At 44.7% G+C, this 23,239-nt stretch overlaps 1 protein-coding gene across 1 annotated transcript in view; it reads left to right on the top strand.

Annotated features, from left to right (window-relative positions):
* Window positions 1-23,239, top strand: part of LOC311007662 (forkhead box protein N3-like) — a 67,450-nt gene that overhangs the window by 8,245 nt on the left and 35,966 nt on the right. Inside the window, exon 2 of the mRNA XM_084000920.1 lies at window positions 22,179-22,778. Within this exon, the coding sequence (XP_083857046.1) occupies window positions 22,197-22,778 (582 nt within the window). The 5' untranslated portion in view covers window positions 22,179-22,196. The remainder of the gene's footprint in view (window positions 1-22,178; window positions 22,779-23,239) is intronic.

Raw genomic sequence — 23,239 nt, 5'->3', positions numbered from 1 at the left:
GTGTGTGTGTGCTTGTAAGCTTGTGTGTGTGTGCGTGCTTAAAAGCTTGTGTGTGTGTGTGTGTGTGTGTGTGTGACTGGCATTCTCTGAGATAGGGTTCACTCTCTGACAGTTTTCCAAATTATTCCACAACACAGTGCAGTTTCTTTTTAAAGATAAGTTTCTCTGCCATCTCTGCTTTGTTCCACTGCACACAGTGGAAAGAGACGGAGGAGACGGAGGAGACAGAGGGGCTGAGACATGTGACATCACTGACTAAAACAAGGCAGCGAGATGAAAACAGAGGCCACAGCTTTTAACTCGATTTAAAAAAAAAAAAACTCTTTTATCGATTTTATGATGGTTTTTGTGCATGGAGCGGTTTATTTTGAGTAATGACAAACAAGCCAACTTCATTATTTTTACTCTCGCGTTAGAGAAAATATGATTGTTGAGTCTTCAGGAGGCTGCTTGTTTTCTGGGTTTGACGACATGACTCACATGTTAAAAAGTGTGTGTGTCTTGTGTGTAACATGTCACACTGACTGTTCTTATGATGTCACATAGAGAAACTCACTAAGGACTGTCGCTACCCGATCTGCGACGCTACCGGATCCGTGACAAAACTGGTCTGCGCATGCGCAGACCGGCCGCAATCTTGGACAGCTGCCTACGGCAACTCCACTTGGACAAACTTCATTTGGGCAAAAAAAAAAACTTCATTTGGGCACTGCCCGATTTGCGTACATGCTTTAAGTTCTGTGAATTTAAAATACGGTACTGTGAAAATGATTAAAAAATAAAATAAAATAAAATAAAAACCGCGTAGGTCCGTCATAAGACAGCCGCGGCAGACTCGTTTATTCAGTGAGTGTTGTGGTAGTTGTGATTGTTTGTGGTTGTCATGGTAATGAGGCCGGCGAGAAAAGAGGACAGTAAACATTAAAAGTCCGCCTGTGTTCCTGTTTTCTGAGCATCAAGATCCAGACCACCACAACCAACCCTCAATTTACATTACTAATAAAGTATTTAAAAAAATAAATAAAAAGATAAACCGTCTCTGGCGACGCACATAGGGCAGTGATCCTAAGTCAATTCAACTAAGTTTGTCCAAGTGGAGTTGCCGTACGTGGCTGTCACGGATCCGGTAGCGTCGCGGATCGGGTAGCGACAAGGACTCTTAAAATACAGTCTGTCCTTTGGATTCAAAGTATTAAACTTATTATTATGGGTCAGGGATTGATATTACATGATTGTAGCACATGGATAGGTGCAAAAGTTCACTTAATTTGAAGTTTTCTAATGTTTTAAGCAGATTAAAAAACAGAACAGGTGCAGCAGAAGACAATACATGTTGACTTTGAGTCTTTTGTAAGGATAAAACTCTTCCCATAATGCATCTCAGCAAGGCCTCTTCTTGGGGACCGCTCTTTTAATTTCAATGCTGATTTTGTTTTTTTTTTCCTGTTTCCTTTCAGGAAGTGATACAAATCTATTGCAGGCCGTGTTTACCATTTTAGCCGGTAAGACATGTAAAAACAGTCCATTATTCAGCTCCTACAGAACCCCCAGGTTCTGTTTTCAAACACCACGGTGCACAAAGGGATGGAGGCAGCGAGGACAGCAGCCTTGTTGCTGTGATAACCTATAAAGAATTCAGTACACAGATGGGCTGAGCTACCTGCAGTCCTGATGAAACACTGTTTTTCTAGGTTGTAGTCAATGTCACTTTCCTGTTACTGTACTCTATGTTTGGTACCGCTGTCTGCAGGGAGCCGCTGTACAGCAGTATGGCAAGCCTCAAGGGACAATTTTTGCGAATACAAAATGAGGAATAAGGTCCGAAACCAAACGGGAGGCTTTAGAAGAAGAAATGTGACTTGACGTGGCAGGAGTTTGCTTTTAGTGTTAAGTGTGTTTCTGCTGCTGGTTACAGGACACCACTGACAAGAGTCCACCTGTGCATACGTCTTGTAGGCTACACTTAACGTAGCTTGTGAGATGTTAAAGATGTAGGATTTTTGGCTTAACTATGCTACATTTTTACATGAATTAAGTTATTGTTCGGAGTTATTGTGATGGTTTAATAAATGGCATGTTACTTGTTACGAGGCAGAATGGAGGCTCTCTGCCTTCAACGCAGCATCTCTTACCTGAAATCCAACATTGCAAGATCAGTGCCACCAACCCGGTGTCCCAGCTCTCGTCTCGGCGGCACCGCGACACGTAATCTCTAGTTTATGACAGATAACACTACACAAATATATACGTTGGAACATCTTATATGATATATAATGTTATGTACCATTTTATTGATTTGTCAACTAATCGGATCACACAAAATTTGCAGCTTATGAAGCGTTGTTATCAGCTACTTCTACGTCTGTATGTGTGTGTGTGTGTGTGGTTTTTTCAGATGCTCGTGCATTACCGTCGTAGTGCCATGGATGGCAAGTTCTGACTTGCAGATTTTGTATTGCACATTCTTTGGTAAAATGCTCCCAAACCTTCGAGCTCCGTTGCTGGCTATCCATGATAGCTACTTTTTTTTTTCTGACAGACATTACCACTACTGCACATGTGCGTCAAGGACAGAAATAAAAAGCAGACAAGGCAGCGGAAGGTACAGCATCAGTTTGGAGAGACAAACAAAGCTTCAACTTGCCGACTATTAAATCAGTCGTCAACGATTTTGATAGTCAGCGTAATCGTGACTAGTCGACTAATCTTGGCAGCCCTAATGGCCGGTAGGGTGGGTTAGCAAAATTGTGAAAAAAAAGCAACCAGACTTGAATAGTTTCCCTTTAACACAAAATAGAAGACATGTATAGCATTAATCCTACCGTTATAGTATATTCCACTTTAACCCAACAGTAGCTGCAGTCTAACAAGCCGGCATGCTGCTAACTGTATCCTTTGGTTTCACTGTGGCGTGCTAACAATGGTGCAAGATTTATTGAGGTCTATAATGAAGCTGCAGCACATTCGACACATTTCTTCAAACAGGTGCAGAACAATCATCTACTGTCAATATATTCATCATCCATACATTCAGATGTGGTCAGGGGCACACAGGGGATCACACTGGAAATTATGTGTGCCGTGTATTTGTTGCTAGGCAACTTTGCCACAATACCCCTGTGACCTTCCGACCCTGCCAAGTCTGGTGTTACTGTCCCCGTCTCACACTTCCATGTGTGTGTGTGTGTGTGTGTGTGTTATCTGAGACGATGGTGCGACTGGCGCATAGCAACTGAGAACAGCTGTGATTTCACAGCGGTTTGGACGAGCGTGCGCGCGCAAAATTTCGCGTGTGTGTCCGTGTGAAGCCGACGTCACCGTTCCATCTATACGCACGCACCCACAACAGCATAATATGGCATGCTGTCACTTCCACAGCCTGATAGCAGCATCAACTCAATCAGCCAAAATGTGCCCACCCCCACCCCCACCCCCCCATCCTCACCCCCCTCCAAAAAAACACATGCACACACACTCACGCTCTCGCAGACACACACTCAAGTCTGTTGTCAAATCGCAGCTGAAAGTACAGAGCAGAGGGAGCGACGGAGCAGTCATTTCCCTGAAGATCCATTCATGTAAAAATACTGTTATTCAAACCTCTCTCCCCCCTTTTCAATAGTCTTATTCATCTCTCTCTTGACTGCAAAACCAAACACGCCTTGTCTTCTGCTTCCCGGCAAGAGCCTTTGTGCCTGGGTAACACGCGAGCGGGTGTGCTTGTGTGTTGGTTTTCCCTGCTCCTCTCCTTAAGAGGAATGTCCTTGGCCTGTCCGACCTGCATGCTCCCACTGAGCCCTCCGTCAAACACCTGGGGCGGGCTCTCCCGCGCCGCGCCGACCAATCGGGAGCCTCGGCAGTAAATGACATCAGTTAACGGAGGATCTTTAGGGCCGGCCCCTCGAGGTGATTCGTCGGCGAGAGAGTGCTCTTATTGTTATGATGATTAAGTGTTATATGAAGGGCTATCAGAGGAGAGCCCCTTAATGAAAGTGGAGCACAGAGAGCAGAGGCAGCGGTGGCGGCAGATTGAGCTAGAAGTAGAGTAAGAATGGAGCGCGAGAGAGGGGGAGAGAGGGAGGAAGAAGGAGGGGAGTTTAAGGTGGGAAGAGAGACAGGAGATGGGAGAGCGCAGGGCTGAATATTCAGCAGCTGTGTCCAGACTTGCTGACTCCGGCGTTCATGCTCTGAATGTACCATGAGACGTAGAGAGAGAGAGAGAACAGGAAGCTGCAGTAAAAGAACAAAAAAAAAGAGGAAGAGATGTATGTGTAAATGTGTACAAACGGGCATGGTTTTGTCTTCCCGTATTCGGCTTTCATTTGTGTATCTGTGCAGGAATGCAAGCTTGTGTGAGTGCGTGCACAAGTGTGAACGCTGGAGTTTCCCTTGGTGTTTGGTAAAAGAGTGGAACGCCCTGCCTCAGAGGAAAATTCCATCCTCAGCTGCTCCTACGCTGTTGTAAATCATTAGGCTGGGGTGTCCGACACTTTCTGTTATTTTGTGAATAAGCAGTTGTCATTTTGCCTTTTTTCTGCGGTTGTATCACACTCCCTCAGCCTCTCTCGTCATCTTTACTTTGTGTTTCCCTACACTTCCCCTGAATGCCTGTTGACACTCCAGCTCCCCCGCTCTTCCCCTACCTGAGAATGGGATTTTCAGCTGCCGGTGTAACATATCAGTGGAGCGACTCATGGCAGTAATACAATGGATTTATTTTCCAGTCAAGAAAAAAAAAAGTGACTTTCACCCCCTTTTCAAATGCATCACATCTTGTGACTGCGTTCTGTCTGCATTCTAAACCGTAGATGCTGCGATTTAACTTTCCTCTTGCTTGCAGCTGAATTTGTGTTACGTTGTCAAACCTCCATCACTGAATGGCAAAACTTGACCGTTTTTTTTTTTGTTTTTTTCTGCAGTTTATGTGTGTTAAGGGTGTGTTTTTCGTCTGAGTAGCTTCCAGCAAACCCGAAACTATTTCATTAGTATGGGTTTCACTGGAGAGTTGTCGCGTCTCATACAGTTTCACAGGTTTTTCCGCCCATACAAGAATACGATTACGTGGAAACACAAGAGAGCAAAGTTTTTATTTGCCCGTCTAGTTGATGTTTTTTTCTCCGAGCTGTGGTATTTCTCCGGAGCAGTCACTGAAATTAACTTTGTGCCTCACCTGCCAACAGCTGTTAAACCAAAGGTATGAACCTGCCAGACATTATGTGTATCATGGACCGGATTAGTACATATGTCATTTTTCCACTTGTGGTCAGAGCTGTTTAAAGTACAGGAAGAAATAAGCCGCTTTCTTGCTGTGTATTGTATAACTGAAGCATTTGGATGTTATCAGCCAGTGACCCTTAATGAGCAGATCTTATCTGTGGTTTACAGATTAGAGAATATGATTGGTTGGAGGCACGTGGCCTTTATGGACTGCTATGAATAGGGAAAACCTAAGGCTTTCTACACATGATCAGTGGCCTGAGCTGCACTCAGCAAACACTCAGCGCTGAGTCTCAGCCCAGCTCAGCTCAGAGCTGATTCATCATGTGCGCAAGGACTGTGAAATTCATGCTCAAGAAAAAAAGCCAAAACACACCAACATTTACTGTAAATTGCTCACAATTGAGAGCAAATTTGTACGACACCACTGTGGTCAAGCTGCAGGGATGCCAACGCTAATAATCGTAACAAAAGATAACTGCAGTGATAACTTCCCAGGGTTGGGCAGTGTCCCTCTGAGCCTTGTAGACCTCTGTGCTGTGTTTGCAGCGTCTGATGTGCCTTTTAACTCACAGATTTATCACTCAAACTCAAACTTCCTGGACGGGCAATTCTCACCGGTACCTGCATCAGCGCACCACACCACATCCGCGAGGTCCTGTCTGGATACAGAAATACTTCTTTATGCTTAAGCTACTGTCAGTCAACTGTAATCAGATTGTACATCATACACAGGTCAGCAACCACCAGGGTTGAAATTCTAATAACAGTTGAGTGCAGCAATGAGGTGTGAAATGTGAACAAACGTAGCGCTGCTGCAAGATTTGTCTTAGCTTTTTTTTTTTTTTTTTTTCCTCGGAAACAAAAAAGCCATTCAGCTCATGATCATGTGTGGAAGGGGCTTGGCTATGTTTAGACCAACAATAACAGTGCATGGAACAATGCAGCATCTTCATTCAGTGCTGTAAGAAGCTTGTGTTGATGCAGTTAGTGGTGGAACCAGGATCAACACGCAAACCTCAAGTCCTACTGTGTGTACATGACCTACTGCAGCTCACATGTGTGTGTTCATGTGGATGTCAATTGTTGGATATATCTTTTAATTATCTAAGATAAGATTAGATAAGATATTCATGTATTGGGGAATTTTACAGTGTTGCAGCAGCAGGAATATAGAGCACACAAAATAATAATTAATACAGCAACAAAGTAAATTAAAAAAAAGATTATTAAAGGTATAGTATGTAGGAATTTCCCCCATCTAGCGGTGTGGTTGCATATCAGAACGTATTCTTGATGTTGCATTCACGTGAAATCGGGCAGACGTCAGACAGACAACAGACGCTGCATGTAACAGGATAAACAAGCGTCTATGTAAACAAGTGGTCCATCAGCACGAGGCAAAACAATACAGGCCTGACAATATGTTGTCATGGTGATGTCGTATTGTTTACCTGACCCAAGTTTTACCGTCTTTCTCTGGTGGAGTAAAATCACATCCGGTTGGTTTGCCGACGGCCGTCTGCCTGACTGCACCTGAATGCAACATCAGTGCATCCGTCCTTCCTAACCCATATTTTGCTGGGAGACGTTGGCATTTTGCGTGAAAGATAGGCGAGACAGCGAATCTCTAGATCACACGACGTAGCCGCGTCCGCTCCAACCTGTTAGCATGAGAGCTGGAATAAAAACCAAGTTGTTCCACAGCCGCCACTCAAACGACACACAGCCGGAGTGCTCCTGGCCATAGTATAGACAAGCTCATGAGCTGTCACCTCCATGAACCCACTGCTCCTCCATCATGACTCCTTCTACTCTCTTTCTTCACGCTGCTCCCTGTGGCCACACGCCAAACGCCGCTCAGCCCCCCAGTGCCGTTTGAAAGGCCCGCTCTTGGGTTAGCCCGGCTTTGAGTGGACCATGCTGGTTGTGTTTAGGGTTAATGTAAGAGTGAGTGTGTCTTTTAAGTGAATCTGCAACAGATGGACCCTTCTCAGTTTATCCAACAAACGCTACTATCATTGGCATTCATTTGGCACCGGGCAGATGGAAACTTCAGACTTTGCTCCGGAGTTGATGTGAGAGAGGAAAGCTGTAAGATGAACTGAGACTGTACAGCAGGAGGTTTGAAGTAACCTGCTGCAAAACTGGGCAGGAAGATGCAGGGATCGGCCATTGTTGCATGGGAGCTCAAGCTAAGCTCCACGGTGTTTTACTGTAATAAAAGGCTGAGGAGGCAGATGCAGATAAAGCACTGTTTGCCCCCCACTTTCCTCTGGAAACCTCAAGCTAACACGGACGCTTCACCACATATTTTGCAGTGGCAGAGAGGATGCCAGCCCAAACCCCCTCCCCTTCTTTTCTCCCACACATCACCCCTGGCTAAAGGAATGTAGCGGAAAACGAGGGACTCGAGATAGAAGATCAGAGGCCTTAATATGAACCACATTGTGTGTTGTTCTCCTGTTTCCCATCTCCTGTGTTCTTCGGATCAGGAGTGAAACAGCCTTTGATGAATATCTACAAAGAGATTTGAGATTTATAAAGCGCGGCAATTTAGCCAGGTATGTTATCTTAAGCCTGGTAATTTGGGAATTCAATTCACTCCTAGGGGGAGCCGGGGGAGTCACGGTGTTTATCAGGCTGACTCGCATCAGGTCTGTATACATTGAAACGGAGGGGCCATCTAATCAATGCTTGACAACATCTTAAGACTAGTTATCATATCTCTCATCCCCACTCTTGTCTTCATGCCCCTTTCCTCTCTACACCGCGCATATGTGTGAGTGTGAGTGTACCGTAACCATGGATCAGGCCTTGTCTTTCCCCTGAGTTACGCATCTAATCGCGGCACCATCATCCCTCATCCCTAATTCTGTTGGCAGGGCCTGTCAAACAGCATACGCTGAAATACCGAGTGACTTTGAAATGCTGCTAATGACCCTAGGATATAACTACCCTCTTTCTTTTACTCCCCCTCACTCTTTCTTTCTTGTCCACTCCTGTCAGTTGCACTGGCGGTCATCCTCTCTTGGTTTCACTGCTGTTCTGTGAATCTGCTGATCAAAAAAAAAAAAAAAATTGCAAGAACTAAAGAAAGCAAGCAATCACACCATTTACTTCACTGTGAAGCAAAGTTGTCACGGGTTAAAGCCAAGACCAACTTCTGTCCACATGTTATTTAACCTTTATTTAAACTGGGCAGACCCACAGATTAAAAATGCCTCTCCGTCAAGGGAGGCCGGCAACGGCGCAGCACAGCATACAAACAGAAAAGTCTCAAACAAGAAAAAACACACACAAAAAAAAAACTAAATACAATCAAAGCCACGTAGCCGAGAGACTGCTTTATAAGCCCTTCAATAGGCAACACTTCAGCGTCAAACCAGCAGGCTCATTGCCAAACCTATTTAAATCTTGACTAAACAAAGCAAAGACAGCTCCTTATTGAGTCTGCCACAAGAACCTTCATTAACCGTGTAAACTCACCGAGAGAGCTTTCAGCTTTAAATAATTTTGCAGCCAGCTCCATGAAGAGGGAACGGGAGTACATAAAGGAACATTTGCCTAATTCATCTCTGACCTCAGGGACAGATAACTAAAACAAATCCTGGGACTGCAAACGCCAATTTCATTCAGAGATGTAAGGAAGCGGAGCGAGTGGAACCTGAGAGGCCTTCGCTGTGTATTCAAGTGTTACAGGTAGTAAGTGAAGCAGTGGACGAGGAGGCTGTCACCTCAAACACAGAAGGCCACAGCGATCACAGACAGATGTGCAGTCAGTAACACAGCTCAGACAAAAAAGGAGCGATGCATGTGAAATAAAACATAATCAGGTGCTAGCCTGTTAATGAGTTCACCCACTTTGTCTCAGCAGAAGGAAAAAAACATGACTTGTGGCTTAAATAAAATCTGATTTCACCTTTTGAAGGGCCAAATCTTTTTAAGCATTGTGGCTGCTTTACTGCTCTGCACATGTTTTTCCTACTTTCCAGCCACCTTTTTTTTTTTTTTTTTTTTTCCATTCCGCTTTGGCTGCACAGAAATCAAAATTGCAGAGATTTGAAACGTGCTTAAGAAAACTCATCCATCACGGTGAGCATCCTGCCCAGGTTTATTTCTGTCAAACCTGACTCATCCCTCAGCAGTCATAGAGTAGTAGTCAGGACTGCACACATCTTCTTTAGACATTTGTCAGAAAATCAAATCTGGAGTCATCGTGGTCCGTGGATGTGTTAAGATGCGGCTGCAGCTCTCCTGATTCTGCCTCCTGTTATATATATGAAATAGAATCCCTTAGAAAATCTCATTTAGAACATAAACTAAATATATAGCTGTGATCTTTTTAAGATGTATAGTGCCGCTATCATACATGAGGTTTCCTCCTGATACCAAATAGTAACTTACACAAATACAAATGCCACCTCCCAGTGTGCCAGGTTTTCCACCAAGGTGTCAGGCTTAGATGCAGTGCAATTATACGACCTATTTTTTCTGGCAGTGCAAGTGAGAAGCACAACCACAAAATAACCCCCCCCCCCCCTCCCTTAAACTAACACAATCAGCCACATGAGAAAAAAAAATAAAACTGACAAATCTGATCAGACATCTGATGCCACAATCCTGATATTTAATGTTGTCTGTGCGTAGCTTGTTTTATATGGGACACATGACAGTTGTTCACATGTTAATTAGATTCACAGTTTACTTGTCATAAACAGATGAGGGCTTAATGTGGTGTGTGCTTTGATGGGATATGAACTTCTCAGTAAACATTTGACACGCCGTCATGAAGAAGAGCCAGCATCTGACGGTCTCATATCACTTTTTTTCCTTTATTTGGCCCGTTTGAGGCTTTGTACACAGTCTGAATTTTGTTTTGTCAGCATTCAGCACACGTTTCAGTTGACATCTTGTGCAGTGTTAAAAACAGCTTGTAGGAGTGGGAGGGAGGAGTGAAGGATGTAAGCAGAGTTGTATCATCAGCAGAAGCGGTGTAAGTATCGTCAGCAAAGGCTGGCAGGAGCCGACAGGACGGGCTCCTGACAAACTGCTGCCTCACTCCCTTGTCCTTCCCCTCTCACTTTTTTTTTTTTTTTTTTTTTCAAATCACACTTTCTCTTTTCAAGTACAACACTTTTTTTTGCGAAACAACCTCCTCTCTAAGCCAAAGGTGATCTAATAAACTCTTTAATCTCGGTCCGGCTTTCTCAACCAAACACGAAGCCGAGCGCTTTCTCCATCGCAACCAAGTTTTTTAGCTGGTTGTGCTTATTGATTGAAATCTTGCATTTTAGCCAAATTTGCAAAAGGCTCAAAGAGCAGAGGGAGTTGGAGGAGCCCGAGAGGGCGGACCTTTGGAACCGGACAGGCTCTTCCAGCGGTTGTTGCCATGGTTTTTTGTTGTCGGGACAAACTGTCGGCCAGTGGCTGAGAGCCTGAGCTGCTGTTTGTTAAAGATAAGTGGAAAAGCCAGAGGCGAAAGAGAAAGAGGGAGACAGACAGACACAGAGAGGGAGCCCTGCTTAATTTTTTTTGACTGCAGGACATCCAGCTGAAAAACACTCACTACCTCAAAGCCTCCACCACCCCACTCTCCCCTCAATGCAGGATCCCAACAGATCACACTCCCTCTTTAAACAGTTCACCGAGCCTCTCTCCTCGTTTTCTCCTGACCCGCACCCCTCCCCGCCTGCTATCAAAGCTCTGTTGGCTGTGCACTGGCTGCTTTGATATCGTATAGTGTTTCTGGCAGTTTCCCTCTCTTTCTTTCTTTCTCTCTCTCTCTCTTTCTCCTTTCTCACAATATTGTAAAAGAGCAGAGAGTGCCAACAGGGACCTGCTCACTGTCAAAGAGAAAAGACAGGGAGGCCTTAGAGGGAGCGAGGGAGGGACGGAGGAGGGAGGGAGGAGAAAAAGGTGGCGAGAGCGAGGTGATTGTTATCTTTTATCAGTATTACTGTAATAGTTGGCATCCAGGTTTTTTTTAGAAGCAGTTTATTGAATCCAAATCCAGTATCAGATCTGACTCGTATTGATTTTTCTAGATTGAGCTTTCAACAGTTGTAAAAGTTACAAATAACAGGCGCAGTCCTCTAACTTTGGCACACTTCATCCTACACATGCTGGTGGTCCCACTGCAGAACTAAGTTGATAAATCCAGTTTAAGCTCAACAACAACTTCTATGGATGAATGTTTAAGAAGAAAACTCCAGCGACTTACAGGGCTTAAAACGCTTCAGCACTGTGCCGGAGCTCTGTGAGAGGGAAATTAAAAAAAAAAGTCAATACACTTGGGAATTTTTGTTGTGGATGCGGTTTGTCATGTTTGAAGTAATGAAGTTCACCTAACAGTGGTATGATAGTAATGCAGCTCTCGCTCTCAACCTGTGAACCTAACCGACCTCACTAGCCAATCAGAGGCAGAGAGGGGCGGGTCTTGGCAGCACTGGCTGTAGGATCTTGTTGCTGTGTCATGGTAACATGTTATGGTTGGCAGATTCATGAAGCCTGGCAAAGATGACATTGTTATATTGTATTTCTGAGTAAAAGATACAAAGCACATGCTGTTACAGATGTGAATCTGTGATGCTAATTCTACAGAGCTAGCATTAGCATCCATAGCTGTTTATTTAACCAGTGAAGACGAAACACTGTGAGGTGATTAGCTTAGCTTAGCATTAAGACTGGAAGAAGGTGGGAACAGCTAGCCCGACTATCAAGTTCAAAAATGACCAAGCTCCACTTTAAAGGAGATGACAGCCACTCACACAAACACAAACACACACTTCTGTGTTTCAGTTTATGAATTAAACTAATGACATTTATCTTTTTTATTAGGCTACTAATCAAATCTAATTGCATCCTGGCTCCAACTCTGGATATGGAAAGATAATGAATAAACATATTCCCCAAATAGTTGAATTATTCCTTTACGTTGATAAGCTTAAATTAGATTTAAAAACTCGCTGAATCCAATATGATGTAGTGAGCTGAGGAGAATTACCACTGTTGGTCCAGTTGAACTGCACAAACACACAGTTCACTTGTTATGGCGAAATGGTTTAGACTAAGTGCTGTTTCTTTATCTGACTAATGATTGTTAGCCAAGCACACACTTCAGCTTGCAACAGCACAGATCTAGACGAGAGCTAAGAGCCATTTGTCAGTTCAACTGGTGATGAGAAACATGCAACTCAAATGTTTACAACATTAATTACTCTTTAATTACACTTTGCCTTGAGATAAACTATACAATAATTTATTTGTCAGCTTCTTAGCTATAATTGAACCCTGATCTGAAGCAGAACCCAACCCACTCACTAAGTTATTTTCAAACACTTAACCTTCGTCTTGTGTCAGCTTTCTGCTACCATCTATGGTGTTCGGGGCAGTTTTGACCCGTGTTTTAAATCAGTTGGAAAACACACTAAAACAATAATTTATCATCCCATTTGTTTCTCATCTCTTGGTTATGTTGTTAGGCTTCCTTATCCATGAAAAGCTTGGTTTGGCACTTATGATTTCAGTTTGAACTCTCATTATTGTTCTTGTCGTTATAACCGGGTCAAAATTGACCCTAACACCACAAATATCAACTTTAACCAGAGCATTTTTTGGTTTTATTTTGTTTAAATAGAGGTTCCTGACAAAAATCAAAAAGCCTTGATGCTTTAAACAAATGTATGTGGTACTTTTATGCATGTAAAACCTTAAAACAGGCCAATGGTGACCCGAACACCAGAGAAGGGCTAAACAGAGCCCCCTGACTGGACTTGAACTGAATGGGTCCGAACAGAACAGACCGACTGAACGAGCCAACGAGCAAACTGACTGAGCGTAGCATGGTGTGTTCACATGCAGGCACTTGGTGTGTCAGTGCTGTTACTATGGAAGTCTGGAGCCCTGGGCCAGGGCTTTTTTTAAGCTTGACCTGACTGTCACAGTCAGTCCACCACACACACACACACACACCCGTATCCACACTCCACCCCTGCACTCCACCCAGGGACCTCCAGGCTGCACACACACACACACACACACACACACACACACACACACACACACACACACACACACACACACACACACACACACACACACACACACACACACACACACACACACACACACACACACACACACACACACACACACAGTCACCTTCAAGCGTCCACATTCGCAACCTCCGTTTGATTTTGTGTGTCTGTGTGTGTGCACATGTCTGAGTCTGATTGTTCACCATCCTCAGAGAGCGAGGCTGAGCGTGACTTCATGATCACTGGCTGCTGATGAATCATACCAAACTTACTCTGTGTTTGCTGGATGCAAATGCCTGTTTGCTTTGTTGGTTAGCCTACTTCGGAGGACGGAGGCTGTGTGTGTATGTGTGTTTGCGCGCGCCTGTGTGTGTCGTCTTGAATTATTCACTGGCGATATTTGATTTTCTTGCACCATACATCACACATGTCCTGTCTGAGCCTTTTCCTCTTAGTTACTGTGTGTGTGTTTTTCAGTAAAACACTGTAGTGTTCTCACAGCGTAAGCACTGGCCCCATTGATGTGTTCTGTGCTATCATTTTTCAATTTGAAAGTTCTGGGGCTCAGTTCCTCTAAATATACTGTATATTATGTGCTTATTATCTGCTTAGTTGGTTTGCCAATAGACAGAGGGGATAATGTTTACTCCTCTGGCAACAGGCGCTGAACTCAAAGTTACAATAATGAGTGTGCAAAGCAAGAGCCTCGACCTCTTTTACCATAGGCCAAAAAGATTGAGCATATACAATATGTATATGGTCTAAAAACCTCAATCTTTACTTGATGTATCACATATTATAACAGCATCTAATAGCTTTTCCCCCTAAAGGTCAAATTTCTCAATTAATTACTAAAATGTTAACAAAATATATTTTTCCCAGAGCTCAGATGATGATTTCTGATTAAAATCTAGATATTTACACTAAGCAAAACAAGGGAAGCAGCAACTCCTCGTATCTGAGGAGAATTTCTGCTGTTTTCCGTCAGGCGGCCAGCGCTGGCTCTGTTTACGGCCGTGTCAGTCTGTTGGTTGGTCCACTGGGTCAATCCCACCGACTTGACAGCTGATTTTTTAATGTGTTTTTTTTCACCATGAAGTCAACATTTGTGGTTAAGTCTGACGAAAAACAAAAGCACTTTGGTAAAGGTTATGGAAAGATTGTGGTTTTGGTTGAGTGTAAACAAACATGTGGTGTTTGGAGTCACTAAGAAATCACTGAGAAATCTCTTGGTATTAAACCAGACCATAATCTCTCTCTAAACTTAACCAAGTGCTCTTAGAGTCTAAGTATGACTGGAGAGAAAAAAAAGCTTAACAATGCTGTAGTGACTGGATGAGGATATTGTACTGCGAGATTGGATATTTTGGTGGAAACAACTACGTGCAGTATCAACAGATTGGTGACTTGCTAAATACGAACATTAATAACACGTCCTCTTTGTATTGCAAATATAAAACATATTTGCTGAAGCAAATTAGTTGTATTTGAACATCATTTCTAGGAGACAGGGTTGGCCTATTTGTGCAGTCTGAATGCAGGCATATTTATGTGTGAATGTGTGGCTGTGTGAGTTGTCAGGCGGCCGGGAGCAGCAGCCCCGGACCAGAGGGGTCAGGAGCAGTCCTCTGGGAAACCCCGACCCCTGACCTCTATTCCATAACTCTTTGCTGCTCTAGATGACATAAAAGAAAGACACACTCAGACCTTATAGGATGTGATTGGTCCTGCTCCGCTTCCTTAAAGCCCCCTGGAACCCTGATATTTGTCGTCAGGGGGAAAGCAGGAAATACAGAGGGGGGTTTCATGGGCTGAAAATGGAGAACATCACAAGGCTTCCTGCAACCAGTGTTGACATATATGTAGCAGAAGTTATTATTTCCCAGCCTCTGAGAGAGTTCTCATTTTCTCCTTCTTTCTGTTGGTCGTGCTCTCCCCTTCCATCCATCCAGCGTATGTGTAGGAGGGATAAAGGTCGTCCTTTTGTCATCAAAACTCCAGATTAGTTTTGCCTCGGTGCATCTGACTCTGCTTTATCACTGTGGCCAGAGGAGCCACAAGGTTCAGCTCACCCCTCTGCAAAGTAATAACTCCTACCAGCTACTATTCCATTCTTCGCCACTATCTCCTACACTACTATTACTACTCCATTCTGGGGTTGGGGGGGGTGGGGGATTATATTCATGGTACTGGCTTTATTGGGCTGTATAGTGAAGACTGACAGGAAAGCGCGGAGCAGGGGGATGTGACATGCAACATATGTCACGAGCCACGGTCTAACTGACAAAGTTGTAATTGTCGCCTCAGTCCGCCGAGGCCCAGAGCAGAGCATAAATGCGCCGCTGACAGCATGTCACGAGCGTATCTTGGTTTTATTTTTAATATTTCTGCACTGATGTGGTTTTTGGGGGTTCTGTAACTTGATGACTTGGGGATTTCGCTAAAAGTCAGTAGACTCTAGTACAAGACGGTGAAATGAAGTACATTATTGAAATGTTTCTTCTGGCAACGCAAAATGCCTGCGAGTCAGACAGAAAAGCTGCCAACAGGGAACGGAGATCTTCTGAGGATTACGTAAATGTGGCATGTGATTTAGACAAGTATCTGCGAGAGCATGAATGCGGTGTAAGATGATTACGCTGTCAATTAATGCACATGAATTAGCCGTGGCCCCTCTCCACTCTCAGAGGGGTTTGTTAACCTTTCTTCCCTCCATGTAAACACTGGTGGCCTCTGCCTCTCCTTACAAAGGCTTCAGAGGGTTGGAGCTGGTCAGAGGTCAGCAGGGTCACACCAAGGTCAATGACAGTTTTCATTTTCCTTTTTTTTAATTTAAACCACAGGACATCAAACTCCTCATCAGATTTACTGTTGGATTGTGTGTTTTTAGATCATGTTAAGTGTTGCTCTATTAGCTCTTGGACCGTAAATAGCTCTGTGCCCTATCCCTTAATTTTTTGCAGACGTGACAACAGCAGAGTGTATTGACTGTAAAAATGCTTCATTTTTAATGGCACAGCATTACTAGCTGATGTTCGATACGACTGGAACCACACAAAGGACCGTAGACCAAGACCTTTAGGTTTGTCAGGTCCCTGTCCGAGAACTGTGAAAACCAAGTCCTGAACAATAAAGCTCAGATTTAGCTTTCTATATTCTTTGTGTAAAACTTTGAAAATGTGGCTTTAAAGTTGTTAAATGAAATACTGTGGTTGTTGGGAGATTGCACTGTCTCACTGAATGAGGAGATAGGAAAGACACCTCTGGGTTTCAGCTGCAATTTATTTTCATTATTGATTCATTTAGCAATTACTTGTTTCTATTAATTGTGAGATCTATGCAGAGTTCATCTCTATTGAGTTTTTTGGAATATCGTGCATACGAGTTTCTTTTTGTGACCTTGGAAACCGTAGCTTGACAGAACTCAACTAGACCTCACTAGTTTTTTTTCAGAGCTTTCAACCATACCATTATATCCTTATCAGTAAATGGTATTGCCTCAGTTCTACGCTAATGTCAGGTTATTAAATTAACCTTGTGATTAATGGCTAAAAGTGAGGGCTTAAAGAGGTACTTACAGATTTTAGGAATATACTCATTTGCTTTCCTGCAGAGAGGTAGAAGCAGAGACTGGTGTTAACAGCTGACCTGGCTCTGTCCGGAGACATTAAAGCACCTAGCAGCACATTGGAAAATGACAGGTCACGTTTTATTGGTTTAATTTGTAGGGAAAAAAACCTGACATATAAAAATGACAAGTTGCAGTTTCACATGAGGTTTTGTTCCAGTCTGTTTCTTGAACAGGCAGGCACCATTATTTCTTGGAGTTACTGTGAGGTTGCCAGGCAACCAGAGGGTAAGCTAACAGTAACTACAACAGTAGCTGTGTCCCAATCAGTGTTGTGCCAGTTCACACTTACAAGAACAGGCTCAAAGTTCAGTTCATAGATGAAAAGGAACTAGTTCACATTCATTGGTTCCTTTTTTTTTTTTTAATAAATAGGCCATTATTCTTTTTCAGCAGAACTTTCCTCTATCCTCTATCACCAGCCCAAATCAGTGACACTCCCAAACTAAATGAATTATTTCACCACAGAAGAATCACAAACACGTGTTACATTTTACTAAAACAAAACAATGTTGTCTGTGTTGAATCACCAGTGGATGTGTGTGTACCGTTACCAGCAACATACCATATTATTCCCACTGGGCCGTGTTTACAGAGATGTGATGAGCGGCGTTTCGTAAAAATGACGTAAAACTTGAGCAGCGTTCAGTGATGATTTGTACATTGATTTGTTCAGTGGGTAAAAAACAGGCAACAAAACTCGTCCCAATGCAGCAGCTGCATCTTTCTAGGGACGTGGTCTATGAGTGTGTAGCCTAGGAAACCACTGAAGATGGTCTGGCCCACGGAGGATTTCCACTTTGCATCACCTGCTGTGCCTGCCCTTATCTCCTGTTGCCTAGCAATTTTCCCTAACATGTCACTTATTTTTTCTTTTTTCTTTTTTACACTAAAACCTAGATTTGAAGGCTTTTATTTTTTCCAACAGTAGTTCTGTTATCTGTTCAACTGAATATTTACATTTTAAAGCGTAATCCTTGGGCTCTGTCGCTATCTTTTGTTGCCATATATTTTTCATCAGCAGTGCACGGTGACTCGTGGGATAGGTTGGACTACAAAGGATCCAACCGGTGGAGCCTTGGTTGCCCAGGAAAAAGAAGGACGCGTTTCTCGGCCGCATTTGAAGGAGCCTTCGAAATGAAACAGTCAAGTCTCAGTCGCGTCAGTGAGACACAATCTGTCTTCAGATGCAGCCTTTGAAGCGTGCTTCCCCTGAATTGGGACACAGCTAATATATCCCATGATAAAACCACGTGATGTGGTTGAAAACTTTAGTGGACATTGAGTAAAGTTACCTCTTCAGATTACAACACCGGATTGTAAAAGGCTTGGACGATTAATCAAATTACAAAAATGTTGTAAATTGTTTTCTGCACAAATTCTGTTTTCCATCAGTCCACTGGTGACTGAAGATTGTTTATCCGACTACCTATTTCTCCGACCATACATTTCTGTATTTTTGTGTCCATTAGTCCGACCTCCCATTTCTCTGACTTAAAGGTACATTGTGTAGGAATTACTCCCATCTAGCGTTGTGGTTGTATATCGCAAGCAACTCAATCGTATTTTTCATGCTGCATTCATGTGAAATTGGGCAGACAGAAGATGGACGACAGCCGCTGCACGTAACGGCATAAACAAGCCTCTATGTAAACAAGTGGTCCGTCAGCACGAGGAAAAACAATACACGTGACAATATGTTGTCATGGCGATGTGGTATTGTTTACCTGACCCACGTTTTACCGGCTTTCTCTGGACTTCTGTGACTAAAATGACATCTGGTTTGTTACCGACGGCCGTCTGCCCGACTGCAGGTGAATGCAGCATCAGTGTAACGCTCCATTCCTCCTCACTGCGTTACCGTGGTGACTTTTCACAGACGCCACCTCCACCTGAGCCGACAGCTCCGGTGTCTCCGCTGAGTTTCCGTGGTTTCCTACCGTCACGCTGCCACTCAACGTAAAAACATGGAGACACCACATGGCAGCCAGCACCGAGCTTACCCGCTCCATGGAGATATGAATGATATGAACGGCTCATTCAGAGCTGAAAGGAACACTTCACTTTGTTGATGGGGGTGATTACTGATTAATGAAAAACAGACTTTTGAACCAAATAATCGATTTTCATGAATAGATAACAGGAGAAGTTACACAATGTCCCTTTAAGTAACCCTAACCCCAACCATTAAACCTAACCGTAACACTGTAGAATAACTTGGATTAATGGTAATGGCTGTTTCACCTGTGGAGTCTGAGGCGGTCACAGTCATTTTCCGCCTTTGTTCCTTGTCAAAGACTTGTTGAGCCTATATTCACTGCAACGTAGCAGCAGCTTGAGTTAAGTGTAGCACCAATCACCTACTGTTCAACAATGGTGTTTTGACTGAAGAAAGACATTTATTTTAATTGAATGTTGTCTTTTTTTATAATCCACAGTGTCAGGGTGCAGAGTGCAAACAGAAGCGGCGTGGTGCCGCCGCTGTTACAGCCAGAAACAGACTCACCGTACAGATTGCAGCTGCTTTAAATCACGTCGGTATGCACGGACACTTAAATGTAGACTATACTTAAAGACAGCGCTGGTTGTCTGATGTTCAAACGCACACTTGAGGGGATAAAAAAAATAAAAAAACACATGCACACGCTAAGCCAAATGTGGACATGCCAAACAGAGACGAACACAAATGAAAACAAAGCATGCAAACACAAACGAGATCCAGAGAATGAAGAAGACAGAGAGAATAGCACAGTCCCATCTGTCAAACAAATGTGAGGATGCTCTTCTCACACACAAACACACACACACACACTCAAACGCATTTACACACACATATACACACTCACAGCAGGCATCATTTAGTCTGAACTTGAGCGATATCTGCCTTTGTCCTTTAGCAGTTGGTCCTGGGGGGCCGCTGCAGAAGTTGCATGAAAGTTTGTTTAGAGCTGAGCGAGTGTGTTAAGCTTTATGAGAACCCATGGGAGACATGGTGGCACACACACATACACATGTAGGCTACACACAAACATTCATCCGCTCATACACACACACACTCAGGCACGAGGCTTGGGCGGCAGCTCGCACTGGCCCCAACCAACAGTGAGGAGTTTGTTGTCATAGCAACAGTAAAATGAGATGACTTTACTGTCAGCCGTAATGTTTCATGGCCCCCTTGCCGCTATGGCAACATAACAAGGAGGAAGGAAGAGGAGATTGAGAGAAAGAGAGCATCAGAGCAATCTCTGCATTCCAGTAGACTCCCACCAAGAACAATGTCACCACCATGCCCCAACACACACACACACACATACACACACACCGTGACAAGCCTGTCAAATGCATGCATAAACACACACACACACACACAGACACCTTGAAAAGCTTGTCAAACACCCTTTCCACCTCGCCCATCTCTTTGATTGCGCGTTCACTATTTTCAGCTACAGCGTTATACCGTCGCCGGGGCAATTTGAATTCATTACGCTCAATGTCAATATTGGTGCAACGACGCTGTACCTCAGACAGGTACAGCTTGTTGAATGAGCGCGTGTGCTGTCAGGAAGTGTGAGGAGTGAAAAGAGAGGAGAGGAGGAAGAAGAAGAAGAAGAAGTGGGAGAGGGAGATCAAAGACGATGAGCTCCGCCGAGCGTTTCCCGGCGCCGTGGAGGGAGTGGGATGGAGCAGCGGGGTGACTATAGGCTGGCCCGCTATATGCGGAAGCAACAGCGCGGCAGCTATACATCACTATTCTATATTTAGCCCAGTCCTTCCACTACAGCCTATCAACACTGTTAAGCAGAGTTTATCTGCGCTGGTAGAAAAAAGTGCAGAAAAAAAGAAAAAGAGAAAAAAAAGAGGAGATAGGTGGAAGAGCGACAGACACAGAGAGGGGGAGAAAAGGAAAAAAAAGGAAAAAAGCATTAGGACGAGAGAGGAGCTGAGTTGTTTTGCTCTGTTGCCATGGTGACACGGCGGCCAGAGCTGTAGCGAACTGACAGTTGTCACGGCACAGCGGGTTGCCATGGGTGACAGCTGTCAGTCAATCACGCAGAGTGAGGGGACAGATCGGCAGATGATCACCTTGGATTAGAGAACAATCGCGCCACACGGGGGCCAGACACAACGTATCTGGACTCCACTCATGTCCTATAATGCTGCTGCTCTCTGCCGCCTGAACGTGAGTGTGTGTCTGCATGGTGTATGTGTGTGTGCATCGTTTTTGTACCCTTGTCTGTTCATGTTTGTGTATAGTGTGCTTTTTTTATTTTATTATTTTTTTGCCAGGATTTGTGTGTGCATGCAAATTTAGGTTCGCGTCTTCATTTGCATGCGTCTGTGTCAGTGTGTTTGTGAGCACGTGTGCATCCCACGAAGAGAGAGGGGAGGTGTGTGTGTGTGTGTGTGTGTGTGTGTGTGTGTGTGTGTGTGTGTGTGTGTGTGTGTGTGTGTGTGTGTGTGTGTGTGTGTGTGTGTGTGTCCAGACTCTGTTCACAGGGCGAGAGCAGCGGATTACATTTAGCTGTAGCTGCTGCCTGGTCCTTCCCACAGCTGTCTGTGCTAGAGGACAATCAAAGGGCCGGTTGTGAGCCTTCTGATTGTGGCGTGATACTCTGGGCCATTCCCCTTCAATTACCACACTCTGCCTGCATCTAACGAGCACAGCATTTGCTCTTATGTTAGGAGAATAATGCTCTGATTAGACTAGGGATGGATTTGAACTCGCACCTCTTAATTTGTTTCTTTCCTGGCAAATCTCCTGATCATCATCATCTCTGGTCACAGATCTCCTGCTGTGGAACTAAGCCCGGCAGTTTTAAGTTTATTTTTTGCAATTTGCTGCTCATTCGCAGCTCCAACCTTGACAATTAAATTTCCCCCCCTGCTGTCGCGATGTTAAAGCACCAGAATCGCTCCTGTGACCCTGCGACTATTAGACCTTTAGCAGCATTCATATGTTATGACAGCAGCCGCCGTGTAATGTCAATACTTTGCTGCTACGCCGGTAATTAGAGGGTAGTTGTACAAGGCAAGATTTCCTCAACCAATGAAGCACTAAATTTGCCGTCCCAGTCAGAACTGGACGGAGAGAGGGCCCGGGAGAGAAATGATGATGTATACTTTTCCCCTCAGATCTAACACAGCCTAATTTGGAATGTGGTGCCTCCCTTTGGCCTTTAGCAAAAAATGAAGGCTTTATGAGAGAAGCCAAGTGAATTTCATAAGCTGACCTTGTTTCTCTTCTCTTCTCTCTCTCTCTCTCTCTGCCTCTCTGCTGCTGCTTCCCTCTCTAGGAGTGAGCCCTGGGCTGGATGGGACCCACCATGCCCCCCAGTAAGAAGGCCCAGAGCCCCAGCAGTGGAGCCAGCGCCTCGCAGGGCATGAGCCCGCCGTACCGGCAGGGCGACGCCGCCACGGCAGCGTCCGAGGCGGAGGCGGCCGACCTCTCCCTGTCCCTGTCCGCCTCCTTCTCCAAGGCCGAGGACGAGGAGCTCACCAGCCTCTCCTGGCTCCACGAGAGCACGGACCTCCTCAACAGCTTCAGCCACTCGGGGCTGCGCAGCGTCTCCCCGCTGCAGGACCCCGACGGCCAGCACCCCCGCTCGCCCTCGTCCTCGTCCCCCTCCCCGGACGACGCCCTGCTCGGCGACGCGCACTCGGCGTACGACCTGGCGGCGGGGGCCAACAGGAAACCGCCGTACTCCTTCAGCTGCCTGATCTTCATGGCCATCGAGGACGCGCCCAACAAACGGCTCCCCGTTAAGGATATCTACGGCTGGATCCTGGAGCACTTCCCGTACTTTGCAAATGCCCCCACAGGCTGGAAGAACTCAGTGCGCCACAATCTGTCACTCAACAAGTGCTTCAAGAAGGTGGATAAAGACCGGAGCCAGGTAAAGACGCCTGCAGTTGTGCAGAGAAGGGTTGGATTTAGTTGTCTCTCCTTGAGGCTTAGGGCTGCGGATCAATCCTCAGTGCTTCAGTAACAAACAACATCTGTCCTTAGTATCAGAAAACGGCCCAGTTCCCCTTCAGTCATTTACTCAGGCCGCTACTTTGATCACATGTTCTCTGAGCTACCTGTCAAACATGTTAGAACACCTCAGGTTTTCCAGCTGTTATTTAAATTGATGTAATTGACAGTTTCACTGGCAGGACGCTTTGCTTTCACCTTCTGATTTGAGGTTTAAGTCTGGAGACGGTGCTGGTTTTCACCATGTGAAGCCGCCGTCTAGCTCTCGTATCATCTGGATCTTTATCTTGCTGTTAGATGAACCTGTGACCAGTCAGTCTTCCTCTTTCTCACCATCTAGCAACGTACAGAACAACTTCCTGCAGGACTGTCCTAGCTCTA

Source organism: Trachurus trachurus, assembly GCF_905171665.1.
Source record: "Trachurus trachurus genome assembly, chromosome: 24".
Lineage (NCBI taxonomy): Eukaryota > Metazoa > Chordata > Actinopteri > Carangiformes > Carangidae > Trachurus > Trachurus trachurus.
This window is presented reverse-complemented; position numbering and strand designations above follow the sequence as displayed.